Source organism: Pyricularia oryzae, chromosome 5 (assembly GCF_000002495.2).
Source record: "Pyricularia oryzae 70-15 chromosome 5, whole genome shotgun sequence".
NCBI lineage: Eukaryota > Fungi > Ascomycota > Sordariomycetes > Magnaporthales > Pyriculariaceae > Pyricularia > Pyricularia oryzae.
In genome coordinates, this window is record NC_017852.1 from 2,041,566 (window position 1) to 2,053,937 (window position 12,372).

Here is a 12,372-nt window from a genome sequence, read left to right on the forward strand (position 1 = left end):
CGACGTCAACTTGGATTTGTTAGCCAATTTTGCTGTTTAACAGTTATTGGAAAACGAAATTTCCTACTTTGTTATCGAAAAGCCAGATTAAAAGCATTTATAGCAAAAACCATTCAATCTGGTTGGCGTACAACGGGGTTATGGCCGGTAAACTTGGTTAAACCACTTTTAAGCCCTTTTTTGTTAGAAAATAGCAACGCCAACGTTATAAAAGATAAAAACAACGGTTTGCAAAGGGATAAAACACCGGAAAGCCCAGCCCAAAAAATTAACGACCCGTCTTTACTTATTTGGAAAACCCCTAAAACGACCCGAGATATCCGACTTCAACTGCAAAAACTTTCCCAATCCAACAAAACCAACGCTACTTCACGTCTTTTATTTGCAAAAGTCCAAAAAAGCTTCGAAGCCAAAGATACCCTTTTGGCTAGCGCCCAGCAAAAAATCAGCTTATTGGAAGCACAACTGGAGGCAATACGGCCGGTTAAAAGGAGGAGGGTGGTTCCGGATCCAAACGAGCTTTTGGTTAACAAACAGAACATTATTGGATTGCAGGAAAATGATATAGAAAATTTGGAACCTTTAGCTGATGAAGAAGAGGTTAATGAACCGGAGAAGCGTGAAAACGATTGTATTTTTGTCCGTTGATAATTTTATATTTAAATCAGTTTATAAAAGTAGGCATTTCGTTGTTAGATTTTCAGGGTGCCGAACAGGGGGGGGGGGTGCCGAACAGGGGGTACGCAACGTTAACGGGTCCAAGAGAATTACTTCACTGAGCATTTTAGCCTTTATATATATCCTACCTATTGTAGAAAAGCTGTCGGTGTAACCGCGGCGAGATGTCGAGCTCAAATAGCTTTCTCGAAAGCCCTAGTGCCGTCGTGGTGTCATTCATGGATCTCAAGCATCGAAAAAGTGTCACGGTACCTGAAGGAATCTCGGGACCAGACCGCTCCGCTCCATGTTACCCACACCATTTTCTCCGGAGGAATCCCACCAATCCGCGACCTGCCCACACGTTGTCCTCCGTGCCTTTTCTCCTTGTTCGACAACAGCCGCCTCCATTTTCCCCCTCAAGCGAGTATGCGCACGGGGGTTTTAGCGGGAAAGCTTAATGACAAGACGGGGCCTGCTATGCCGGGGCCAGATTGAAAGGGGAAAGAGTTCCGCATCAGTTGACATCTTGGAAAAGATCGTGCAGCCGTCGCGTATATTGGTGAATACGACCGACTATGTTTCTTTGCGCCAGGGAATGAGAAACCTGGACGTGGGGTAGTCTTTATCCTGTCGAGCCCGGGCTATCCAAGGTTTGGTACTCTGACATGGCCGAGGTGCGGGTGGACGTTGCTACTGCGGTGGCACTCGAGATTTATCGTGCTCCTTGTGTCAAAGATTGAACTTTATTGACACCTCGAATTTCATTGCGTGATCAAAGCAAATCGATCGAAGCGGCTAGTCGGCACATTGCTGACAAGAATTTGATGGCCAATAAAAGCTTTGTAGCAGGCTTGGGTTTCTCAAAATTGCACTGCAACGTACGAAGTGCATCGGGAGAAACTTGTCGGGGGTTTTGTTCCGCTGGACTCAATGCAGGGTAGCTTGGCATCGACTCACCGAAAAGGCATTTGGCTTAAAATCTACCTACTTTATTAGACATGCAACCCTACAAGTAGGTAAGTGGTAAGTAGTAAATGAGTAGTGGAAGGTAGGTACATAGGTAGGTAAGTAAGTGGGACGTAGGTGAGAGAGAGGTGGTAGGTACATAGCAAGGGATCTCCGCGGGTAAATAAGTAGGTAGCAAGGTAGGTAGGTAGATAGGTAAATTCCTAGTTCTAGATCATCAAATGCAGATTTAGTTTTGCTTTGATCGAATTCGTGCGCCAAAATACACAAGTTTGATGTAAAGTTGACGTGCCTGGCTGCAGCAGGAGCCCCGCGCAGTAATATTTACGTTGAACGCTAACGGTTCGGTACCCTTTTGGCTTTTAGCAATATTTTATCTGCCTCAGGCAATGAATACCACCTAAGCATGTTAACAAAGTTCAGGTCAGCAACCCCTACACCTTAATTTTACATTTCGAGATCTGAAGCCATTCCTTGGATCGAGGCCTAGTACCCTGCGTGCTTTATCGACACAACCTCTTGGCGACAGGGGGCCGGTGCTAGACCAGGCGAACGGCTATCAAGATCCGGACCCTCCTTCTCTCCTTCCTCAATGAGTTCCAACGAGATTGGATTGTCAAGATTTTCATTTCTCTTTTGCTCATCATCCCCAACATCACCCAAGGTTCTGGTGCGTGATGTGATAACGGCGATCAAGCAATCCCTCGAAACAACGTCATGTTCGTCGAAGCCAACAACAACATGCATCCAAGGTAGCATCTCATCGCTAGCGTCGGTACATTAGCCCGGATCGGCCAAGAAAAAAAGACCTTGATTGCACCCTGTGAGGTCCTTCTCTGATGAGGTCAGGCTGGTCCGAGCCAAGAAGAGACAACTACTATCTAATTTGTACTGTCGTCTCGGGACCGACGTACCGAAAGCATGCCGGCGCCCGCAGGAAAAGTAGACATCAGTTGGCAAGCAGACAGCTTTTCGAGATCGGCAGTCACTTTTAGACACACCCAGTGAAATTGCAGACCTATACGTTCTATCTAGTCTAGATAGTAATTACTTTGCTTTGACTGCCGAGTTATGTAGAAGAGTTGTCTGCTCGCCAAGGGGTCCCGAAAGGCAAACCGCAACGCTTACAGAGTACAGGCGCACTCCGACAACCACCTCAAATACAAACATTGGCAGCCAACGACAATAGCTAGCGTTATCTCAAAAGATTACATGCATTCAAACTTGACTACACCATCTTATTTCGACTCGAGGTTGGGTTGTACAACAGAAAACGGTTCTTCTATGATGACATGGTATGGTCTCATCTATGTCCTCTGGAACAGATGTCACTTGTTCGATCACGGCACATTGGAGCGCTACCAACAGCCTCGAACAAGGCTTGGGCCAAGCTCTCAACCTTGAAAGTTGAGGTGAGGGGAAAGGGCGGAACCTGTCAATCAATGTCAATTTTACTGTGAGAAGAGTACCTGGGGCTTGCCTGGGCTTGCTTTGCTGGGGGGCCCCCTACCATGATGCATCTGTTGATGTTGGTCACGCTCAAGCGGATCACAAAGTGGTGGACTGTCCACTCAGGAGCGTGGAATGATACCGACAGAACGGTTATGGAGGGTCGTCCTAGTGGGCCGCATCCCTTGGCGAACTTGTCGTCGCCTGCCCGCCAGTTTGAACTCCAGCATCTGCACCAATTTTTCTTCCCTCACTTCTCGCTACCCAAAGTACCCATTTTAAAGCCCTACCGACACGGCGGCCCAGCGCTTATTTACTGTCTTGCGGTTGGTTACTTGTCGCCTGAAGGCCCCTCGAGACTGCCGCATGCCCCGTCTACCCGTGCAGAACAGACAGACAGCCATTGCATTGTTCATGCGCTAACTAACTACCTAGTCTAGCCTTCAAGCATTGGGGTTCATTCAAATCCCCTCCCACCCAGGTTGCTGTTTCTAGCCGGATCGTCCTCGTCACCCGCAATCACTTTATTCACGGGGGCCCGCCCACATCAGAACCCGTTTGCCATTCGCAACCTTTGTCCTGTGCCTGTTTATAGGTATGGTAGGCATGCAGAGGTGGACTCCAATTTCATATGGTTATGAAATTCATAAAGGCGCAGTGCACCGGGATTGACGATGGTGTGATGATTAGGATGGACGCACAAAGTTTTTATTGCCGGAGCCAATCGACCTGGCCCTAATGGGCTCAATAAATGAAGAATTGCCTGGCTGCCTGCCACCACCACCACCACCGCCACAAAAGCCCCCTACCTTGCACACCTTGTCCTATGCATAATATCATCTGTGCCATTTTGATCCTCACCCAACCATCAACATACATAGGGCATCAGCAGAGTCTTCGCCGTCGGGCGGTAAAAAAAAGAATACAGTGAGGGGCCGCATATGGAATAACAATCTCAACCCACTTCACATGATCGGAGCTTGAAGCGTATCACTGGGCTGTGGAGGTGAATGGAATCCACTCCACCCTTGTACATCTCATGTTGGTTCCTCGGGATGTACCTTCAAAAGACTCCCCCTGTCATGCCCCTCCCTGTGCAGGACCGTTCAAGTGGAGGAGATGGATGTACATGACAGGGCTGTAGCATCATTCTGTTGGTTGCAGTGCAGGAGCGGCCTTGTGTCGACGAGCGAGTTTTCTGTGGCTCATCTGCCTTGCGACATTTTCACACCACCCCCAATCGATATTTTGCTCACTGGGGGTTCTTGAAAGATCTATCTCTCTCTCTGCCTGGTCTAACACTCTCGTCCTCCCTGAGTCGTTCAAGGAGTCCACCCTTGGGAGTGTATCTTTTTATTTCCTATTTCCCATTGAAGATCCCGAGACACGGCAACTAAACTTTTATGCTCGCCCATGAACTCGACGTTGGCGGCGAGTAGATCTTTGCGATTTGTGAAGTGCATACCTTTCAGATTTGTCGGGGATCAAGTGTCCAAGACCAAAGTGCATCTTCTTTTTTTTTCATGCGTACATCAAGTATAAACTGCTGTATCTGTATCTTGGGACATTGAGTCAAAGACTTCTGCCTGCTACTCCGTCTAGCCTGCCTGTCGCAATGGCCGTCCTCTGCCGCGCCGCCCAATGATACAGAACAAAACATATGTAGCAGCACCCAAACAAAAACGCACACACGCTGCATCGTCAACCCACACCAGTCTACGAAAGAGCCTAAAAGGGCGGCTCGCAGCGGCAACGGACGAGTCACAGTCGCGAGCTAGGGAGAGTAGCCGACGAGAGTGACTGTGTCCAGGGGGGCTAGAATTCCCCAGCGGCTGGTCGCGGCGGATACTCAACCATAATCCCTGCCATATTGTTTTCGCAAGTACTTCTGGTAGCACAGAAATACCAGCTTAAAATCCCCAGGACTGCTCGTTGCAGACATCCAGAGGCCCCAGAAAAAAAAACCACCAATCTCGCTCTTCGGCACCAAGACAGACACCAGTCTTTTACTTTTAAAACCAGCAATAAATGTCCTGTTTGTCAGTCACCCTTCCACTTGGATTGCCACCCCGTGGAAGCGACATGGAACCAGAAAACACGACCATGCCCTACCAATTCCAGGGGCTATCATCGGCAGCAACGCCTTCGAATCACTCCTCGCCTTCTTCCTATACAGTCAGTGATTTTGGAGACGACCGAAGCTATACCACCTCGGCCATCAGGACAGAGCCCTCGAACCACCGCTTCTCCCCATACACACCGCCTTCTATACAAGTAACAGCGCCATCATTCTACAGCCTCTCCAACGGATATAGCCCTGGATATACGCTCCCGCACCGACGACCCCACCAAGACTCGCGTCGAAGATCGTATGGTCCTTCTTCAAGATCAACCTCGAGGTCACTCTCACCCTCCCCAGGCCTGTCGCCACCTACAAGACCAGTGATGCCACCCATCGTCAAAAGTGAAAGCTACTTCGCCGCGGGGACTGACTTGAGCCACTACCCTCATGCTCCATCACAACTAGCCCAAGTGACCACTGCATCACCATCGACCGCCACCCTGGCCCCTATCGTTTCGTTCCCTTCACTGTCCCTCCCGCTGCACCCCGCGCTGGAAATGTTCCGGGGCCATCAGGCTTTTCTCACGCAGCGAACGGTGGAGAGACTCATGCAGCCCTATTGCAACGAGTCTGAGAGCGAAGCGCCATTTGGCAGGCTGCCAAAGGAGGTCTTTGACAGGGTGCAGGAAAGTGTAGACTACGAGACTCTGATCTTTGCCAAAGGGGTCTCGAGGGCCTGGCGAAGAATGATTGACCCGCAACTTGCGGACCGAGTGGACAAAATGTCGTTTGTGCGAGATAGGGAGAGCAGAGGTCGCCACTGCAAGGCCGAGAGGTCGGCGGGCGGCAATGGGATTCCATACAAGATCGGATGTTATTTCTGCTACACCGTCAAGGACGCCAACCTCTTCGAGGCGCCCGGTAACCAAAAGCACTACGCCGTGATCTGGATCGACGAGGCCACCAAGAAAGTACGCTACGAGGGGCTCGCCGATGATGACCCGCGCATCCCAAAACCCAACGACGGGGGCTTCAAAGACGGCATCAAGCCCATCTCTGGCCGTCGACCAAGCTACAACGCGGAGACGACGGGATATGGAGGCGGCTACGCATCACCGGGTCAAGAGTTGACTCAATCGCAACTTTGGCAGCCCCCGGCCGTGCAGCCTGCTCAACACAGTCTATACAACCAGCATCACCACAACGGAAACCATCAACCGCAGCACTACCACAACCACCATCTGCAACCGAATCAGCAACAACAACAACAACAACAACAACAACAACAGCAGCAGCAGAAACACCAGCAGCAGCCAGAGTATGCCGCCGTAGTCAGCTTGCGGAGATACTGCATCGAGTGTGGCGTTGATAACGATCTTTACGAGCCACGGGCGGTGTTCAAAGATTGGACCGAGAAGAGAAAGCTCTGGGTCTGTGACTGCGCAAAGCTCCCGCCTCTTGAAAGGATACACGATCAGGAAAAGGAGGACTTTTGTTCTAGATGTAATGTGAGGGCGTCATATCGCTAGAGGTCTGAGGGTCGAGGTCTGTCTTTGCCAGAGACCTCCAAGGATGGTAAGTCTTTCTGAATTACACCCTCTGGCTGGCTATTCAGCAACGCAGCTCTGAGCCGATGCTAACATTTCTCAACTACCATCTATCTAGGTTCTAAGGACAGGGACATTGCAGTCATCTATGAATGCCGTTCGAAGCACCAACGGAGCAAACAAGATTCACAACCCACACATATCTGGTCCCAGACTGGATACCACGATATTTCCCATTACTTTACGAGCTTTCTCGTCGATGAAGAAACAGTCTTCAGCTTACTTACAAACTACTAAACTCTCTCTGACCGGTTTTGGCATGGTATGGATACACGTGGAAATACTTTTTTTTAGTTTTACATAGATCGACGCTCTTATCAGACGGTGGGCGAGCACACCTCAGGGATACGAAGAAGACGGCTTCTTTTTTTTTGCTGACTAGACACAGCTATGCCACATAGCTCTTGATGTTCCTGTACTGCTACAGCTCGATGATTGCCTCTCCCTGATCAGGTGCTGAAAAATCAGTAACACAAATAATATGTTATTATTGCATGCCAGACTCAAAATACCTGCGTGCTTTGCCGGGTTACTCGGATAGCTGTCTAGATATGTTTCACTAATATGGACTTGGGCCATTGGTCGGCAAAGAGATGACCTGGGGCAGCACAAGCCAGCCCCAACAGACCAGGACTGACAGCACGAGCCTGCGGCCATATGGGACGGGCCACCACCTGAAGAAAACAAAAAAAGAAAAAAAAATCAGCGGATGGGTGGAGGTTCATCTACCCATCTGCAACCCTACCATAACGCGTCTAGAGAGGAAGAGCGGGACTGCAAAAGTCCGATGGGAGGGAGGGAGGACGACATGTGCAGGCCCTCAACAGGCAAAGTCGGCTAAGCGCCTGGGAAGTCAGTCAAACCTTTTCCTTTTGACCGCTTTCTTGGCGGGAGAAGGCAGACTCTAATCATTACGGGGTGTCACGAGACTGTGGCATGCAGCTGGGGCGGAGAAAAGGGGGGGGAGGGGAGAGGGGCTTGTTTCTTTCCCAAGAGTAAAAAAAAAGAGCCGTGATCAAAAAACCACCCCAGTTCTCGCTTCCCGATTGCCCTTGACAGGGTTATATCCCCCCCTCCCTTGTTTTGCACTGGTTCATAGCGTGGTGCTGTTGGGGACCGAGAGGGAATAAAAAAAAAGATGCCCTGGAGCAAAAGGCTGTACCACCAACAAACACACATGGGTCCCGTCCGAGTCCACCTTATGGGGGAATAGAGACCCCTGCAAGGGAAAACAAAGCTGTTTTTTTTTTCTTGGGGTCATTGGTCCCCGATAATTTTTTAGACGCTACAAAGAAGCCATTAGCGACCAACAAGTAGCACCTAATGGCATGTACAGAGGTTCAAGACGCCTCAATGGTCCATGCCAAGCATACCGAGCTTTACCTACCCAGGGTTCTGGGTTTGACTGATTGCTGCCCGATTTCGAGTCGATGGAGCAGACGCCGGCAGGTTTCCCGGAGATCCGAATTAAGGAGAATTTAAAGACCGTTTGCACTGCGTGTGAACCAACTTATTGACCACCGTCCTCAGATCAAACCTGCCAGTCTATTCTACCTACCTACCGCCGCAAAAGTTTAACGATAACGGTTTTTTTTTCTTTTTGTCCGCAGCGTGTCACTTGCTACCGGGAGGGGGCAGGACGATTCTCGTATGCCTTCTGGCTTGCTGCTCCCGAGGGTGAGACATGTAGGTAGGTATACAGGCAGATAGGTAGGTAGCCACTTGCAATGCTCTTCGGCAAAGGGAGGGAGGGAGACAGATGCAGAGGAGAAACAAAAGATGTGGTGAGCCAGTAGCAAACGACATTCAAGTGATCAGCGAGCCCCCTTTTTCAGGGGAGGCAGCAGAAAGTGGGCAGAGCACCAAAAAAAAACAGGCCCGGGCCTAGGCACTGATGCAGGCATCCTGATTGAGTCCAAGGGCTCTGAGCGTAACATACAAAAGGTGCCCCCCATCCCCAAGAGGTCACAAATCGGGGCAGCCAGTGAGGTTTTGGATGACTTGTTATACAAAGGACTCGGTTGTGACTGTTTTTTATCTACTTTTTCTGTTTCCTACCGATCTTTATGCAGGGGATTAGTGTGCAGAATAACGCAATACACTTTCTCTTTTTTACACATCTCCGGGGCTCTCAAAGATGCAGCCCGTATGCCGTGCTCTCATTCGACCGTTGAGGCAGCCGTAGAGGTCCTACCCTCGGGAGCAGCAAGGCAGACAGCAGACGAGAATCATAGTGACACGTTGCGGGAAAACAAATATCGACGAATCTCGCGGGCGTTAGGTCGTCTAGCAGGTTTGGTGGTGGCACAGCAGTCAGTGATTGAGTTTCTTTTTCTCGTTTTGGAAAATATGAGTGCCAATGTCTACCTAGTTGCCTTTGCCTGCTCGTCTACCCACATGTCTGCCTACCTGCCTACCTACATATTCTTTGAAAAACAAGGACGCGGGTGTGCAGAACAAAATTCTCCCCAGCCCAAAGTATCGTTCATTGGACCTCAAGCTTTGCTGTGCCGATACTCAGCCTACCCGCCCGCCTCAGGGGTCATGGATAAAACTTCCGCACGTACTGGCCATCATCAGGGGTCAAGTCTTCCGACCAAAACCGTTGCCACCGACGTTGCCTTGCTATCCTTGTTCGGGTACTCCAAAGTAGATACAAAATAGCCCGACCTGACGGACCGCAAATCCAAAAACGGCGTCGTTGACAACGCTGTCTTCTCAAAAAAGGAGGTGTGGGTGGGCAACAGACGGGCAAACACATCAGCCACTTCCGATGGCGCACAGCCGGCATTTTTTCTACTAGCCTCGAAGCCCTCACAATCAAAATTTACAAGCAATCACGACAGAGCGGTTGGTTTATTTTTTTGGTGTTGTGCGCAATGCAATGCCACCGCCCAGCCCCCCACTCTCGTCACCATCTTGAGGTCTCCCTCGAGCTCGTCCTATCCAAGACCATGTAGACAAAACAAAACGGCGCAATCACTCTCCCGTCATGCTTTTCCATTGCCGAGTGATTGGTTAAAGGGTCAACCACGGGTGCGCCCCATCACAACCAATGAAGCCCCCCAGGCAACCAGCAATGCCCCCTCCCTCTCTGGAATATCCTCGGCTCTCATCCCTGGGAAGAAAACCTCCGTGTTCTATTTATCCTGCCCAGGGACTGCGCACATTGCCCGTTTGGACACCGCGGGCACAGGATTCAAGGCAAAGCCGTAGCACAGGAAAACAAAAAAAAAGAAGGGATAGACTCTTGGGGGGTGGACCGACCCCTGGTAGGGATCCCTGCCGTGACCCCCTTCTTCTGGAGTGACTTGCTGTCCAAGTACCGCCGATGTTGCTCACACGAGTATTTCCTTTCTTTGTCCTGATTCGGCAACTGGCATGGTGTGCAGTGACCGCAGCCTCCTGCCCGGGCTTGCTAGCTACGGGACGGACGGCTGCCAGACCCAAACAATCGCCTCGCCTGGTTTTCTTCAGTAAGCTACCCACGGGATCTAATCTCTTTGAGCTTCCCGCTGCCGACGTTATGCGAATTTCTTCCGTTTTATTCATTACTCTGTGGTTCATGTAACTCTTTTTGCGGTGTAAAAGTCTTCAAATATCGTAAAACTAGGTTGTAGGATGGCCAATATCCCTTTAGCCTCCTTAGGATTACGCCTAGCTATGCAATCTCTTCATCTCTTGTATTACTGGTTTAACTATTTGCAAGTAGCAACAGTTATATGTAAATAAAACAATACGTCAGTTGGTAGCTAAGTTGGTGAGTAGGCTGGTAAGTAGACAGGTAGGAAAGTGGGTAAGTCTGGGGGTAAGCGGATTGTTTCACAGGCCGATTAACAAACCACAGATCACATCTAATGGAGTCAATATCCTATAATAGATTTCTAGGTCTAATATGACATATATATATATATATAATTGTGTTATACCGTACCACTCGTATATGCGTTACAGAGAGGTAAAAAGCAAGATTGCAAATATTAAGGACAACAAGAAACTAAAGAGCAAAACATAAACACAGTAAAACTGCGCCCCGTAATGTTATTGCCGGGTAAACGAGAACAAAAATGGCAGAGCCCAATTCCAAAGCCAAGTGTATCGTGTATCCAGTGCTTTCTCACAATAAGAAAATCGTCGCTCTAAAGGGGTGTCGCCACCAGCAAAGTCTGCGTATGCTCTAGCTGTGTAACAAAAAGAAAAATCGACTCCAACCAAGTCGCAGCACCGTCTTCACAGTAGAACCTCCACGGTCATGTTTGCGAAGTAGATAGGTAGACGGTTGTTTGGGTAGGCATGGGAGGCAGAGCCTCCGAAAAAGAGTGTTCGGTCGTCAGCCGCCACCCCTGTTTAGTTGTAGCCGCTTCGGCTCTTGCCGGGCGGGGGCTTGGCCTCCTTCTTGCTCTTCTTCTTGCTCTTGCTCCTCTTGGGCTTGGCCGGCGCGCTCGACTGGCCCTGCCCGCCGCTGCCAGAGGGCTCCCCATATCCGCCCTGGCTCTCGTCGTAGCCTTGCGAGTACTCATCGTGACCTGAATAGTCGTAACCTCCCTGCTCAGGGGCCATGAGGGGCTGGGTGCTGTAGTGACGGCTCATGTTGGCGTACTGGTGGTTGTTCCTCGAGATAAACTAGGAGTGATGAATGTTGGGTAGTGGCCCGGGTTTTGTTTTAGGGATGTCGGAAAGACGGGAGGTTATGTGTACGGAAAGACGGCTCGAATGTTGCAACTAGTTAACAACAGAACATAAGGCAGACACAGATTGAAGCCTGACTTTGAAGTCTTTGTGATGGTGAATTACCCCGTTGTTCTGTGTAGTAAACTTCATCTCGTATGGACTGGATATCAGCTTTCTCTTATATCAGAAAACTCATCACAGCCTTTGAATGAAATGACCAGATATGGCTTCTCTCAAGACGACCTCGATATTGCTGCAATCTCTCCCGCATCGCGTGAAGTGGACCTCTTGGCAGGTCTAGCTAAGAGCGGTGCCGCTTTTGCGTTTCCATGGGGAGGACTCATATCCACCATTGAAGCACAATCTCGGGATGCGTGCCGCAAAATCTGCCCTACCCAACTTCCCTTCATTAGGGCCCTAAGCCAATTGACAGCGGATATCCAGGATCAGGGGGCCCCTTTGAGGGGCAAAGTCATTGGCATATGCCATCCTATGTTGCCAGCTTGTCAAAAAGGATGATGGGCTGTGAAAAGAAACAAGAGTAAACCCAGGTCTGGATCCCAAAGGGGTGTGCATATCCTCGATGGGTCAGTGCCAAAGTCCTTTGAGAGATGGTATCAGTATCAGCCGGTGAGCATCAAGGGGTAGAGATAATGTCCCGGGTACATTTTGGCGCAAGCCACTCGGTAAGAGCCGCAACTGCTTACGGTGTGATCCCTTGGCCATGGGTTGCCGTAATCACGCCGGCTGTTGTCAGAAAACAAAACAAAACTGAACAAGGTTAATAGGCGAGCACGCCAGGATCACGTGAAACATCGGAGCTAAGGGGGAACGGATAGAGTAGGGGATCCGTATAGTAGGTGGCTGTATCCGAATCCTCACAAAAGAAAAACTACCCGTACCGTGGCTATGTGAAAAAAAAAATCAGAGTAAGTCTGGACACTATGTTCCTGGGGA

At 49.8% G+C, this 12,372-nt stretch overlaps 2 protein-coding genes across 2 annotated transcripts; one reads left to right on the top strand and one right to left on the bottom strand.

Annotated features, from left to right (window-relative positions):
• The first annotated feature begins 4,321 nt into the window (after positions 1–4,321).
• On the top strand, positions 4,322–7,302 carry MGG_00675 (uncharacterized protein). Its single transcript, XM_003718290.1, has 2 exons — positions 4,322–6,712; positions 6,803–7,302. The coding sequence occupies exon 1, from the start codon at positions 5,104–5,106 to the stop codon at positions 6,664–6,666; it is 1,563 nt and encodes a 520-aa protein (XP_003718338.1). The 5' UTR covers positions 4,322–5,103; the 3' UTR covers positions 6,667–6,712; positions 6,803–7,302.
• Positions 7,303–11,091: 3,789 nt separating this feature from the next.
• MGG_11524 (uncharacterized protein) lies at positions 11,092–11,361 on the bottom strand (the record flags this gene model as incomplete). Its single annotated transcript, XM_003718291.1, has 1 exon — positions 11,092–11,361. The coding sequence occupies exon 1, from the start codon at positions 11,332–11,334 to the stop codon at positions 11,092–11,094; it is 243 nt and encodes an 80-aa protein (XP_003718339.1). The 5' UTR covers positions 11,335–11,361.
• Positions 11,362–12,372: the final 1,011 nt, after the last annotated feature.

Bases quoted from the DNA above. Each gene is read 5' to 3' on its own strand.
- MGG_00675 (XM_003718290.1), top strand. From the start codon at position 5,104: ATGTCCTGTTTGTCAGTCACCCTTCCACTTGGATTGCCACCCCGTGGA.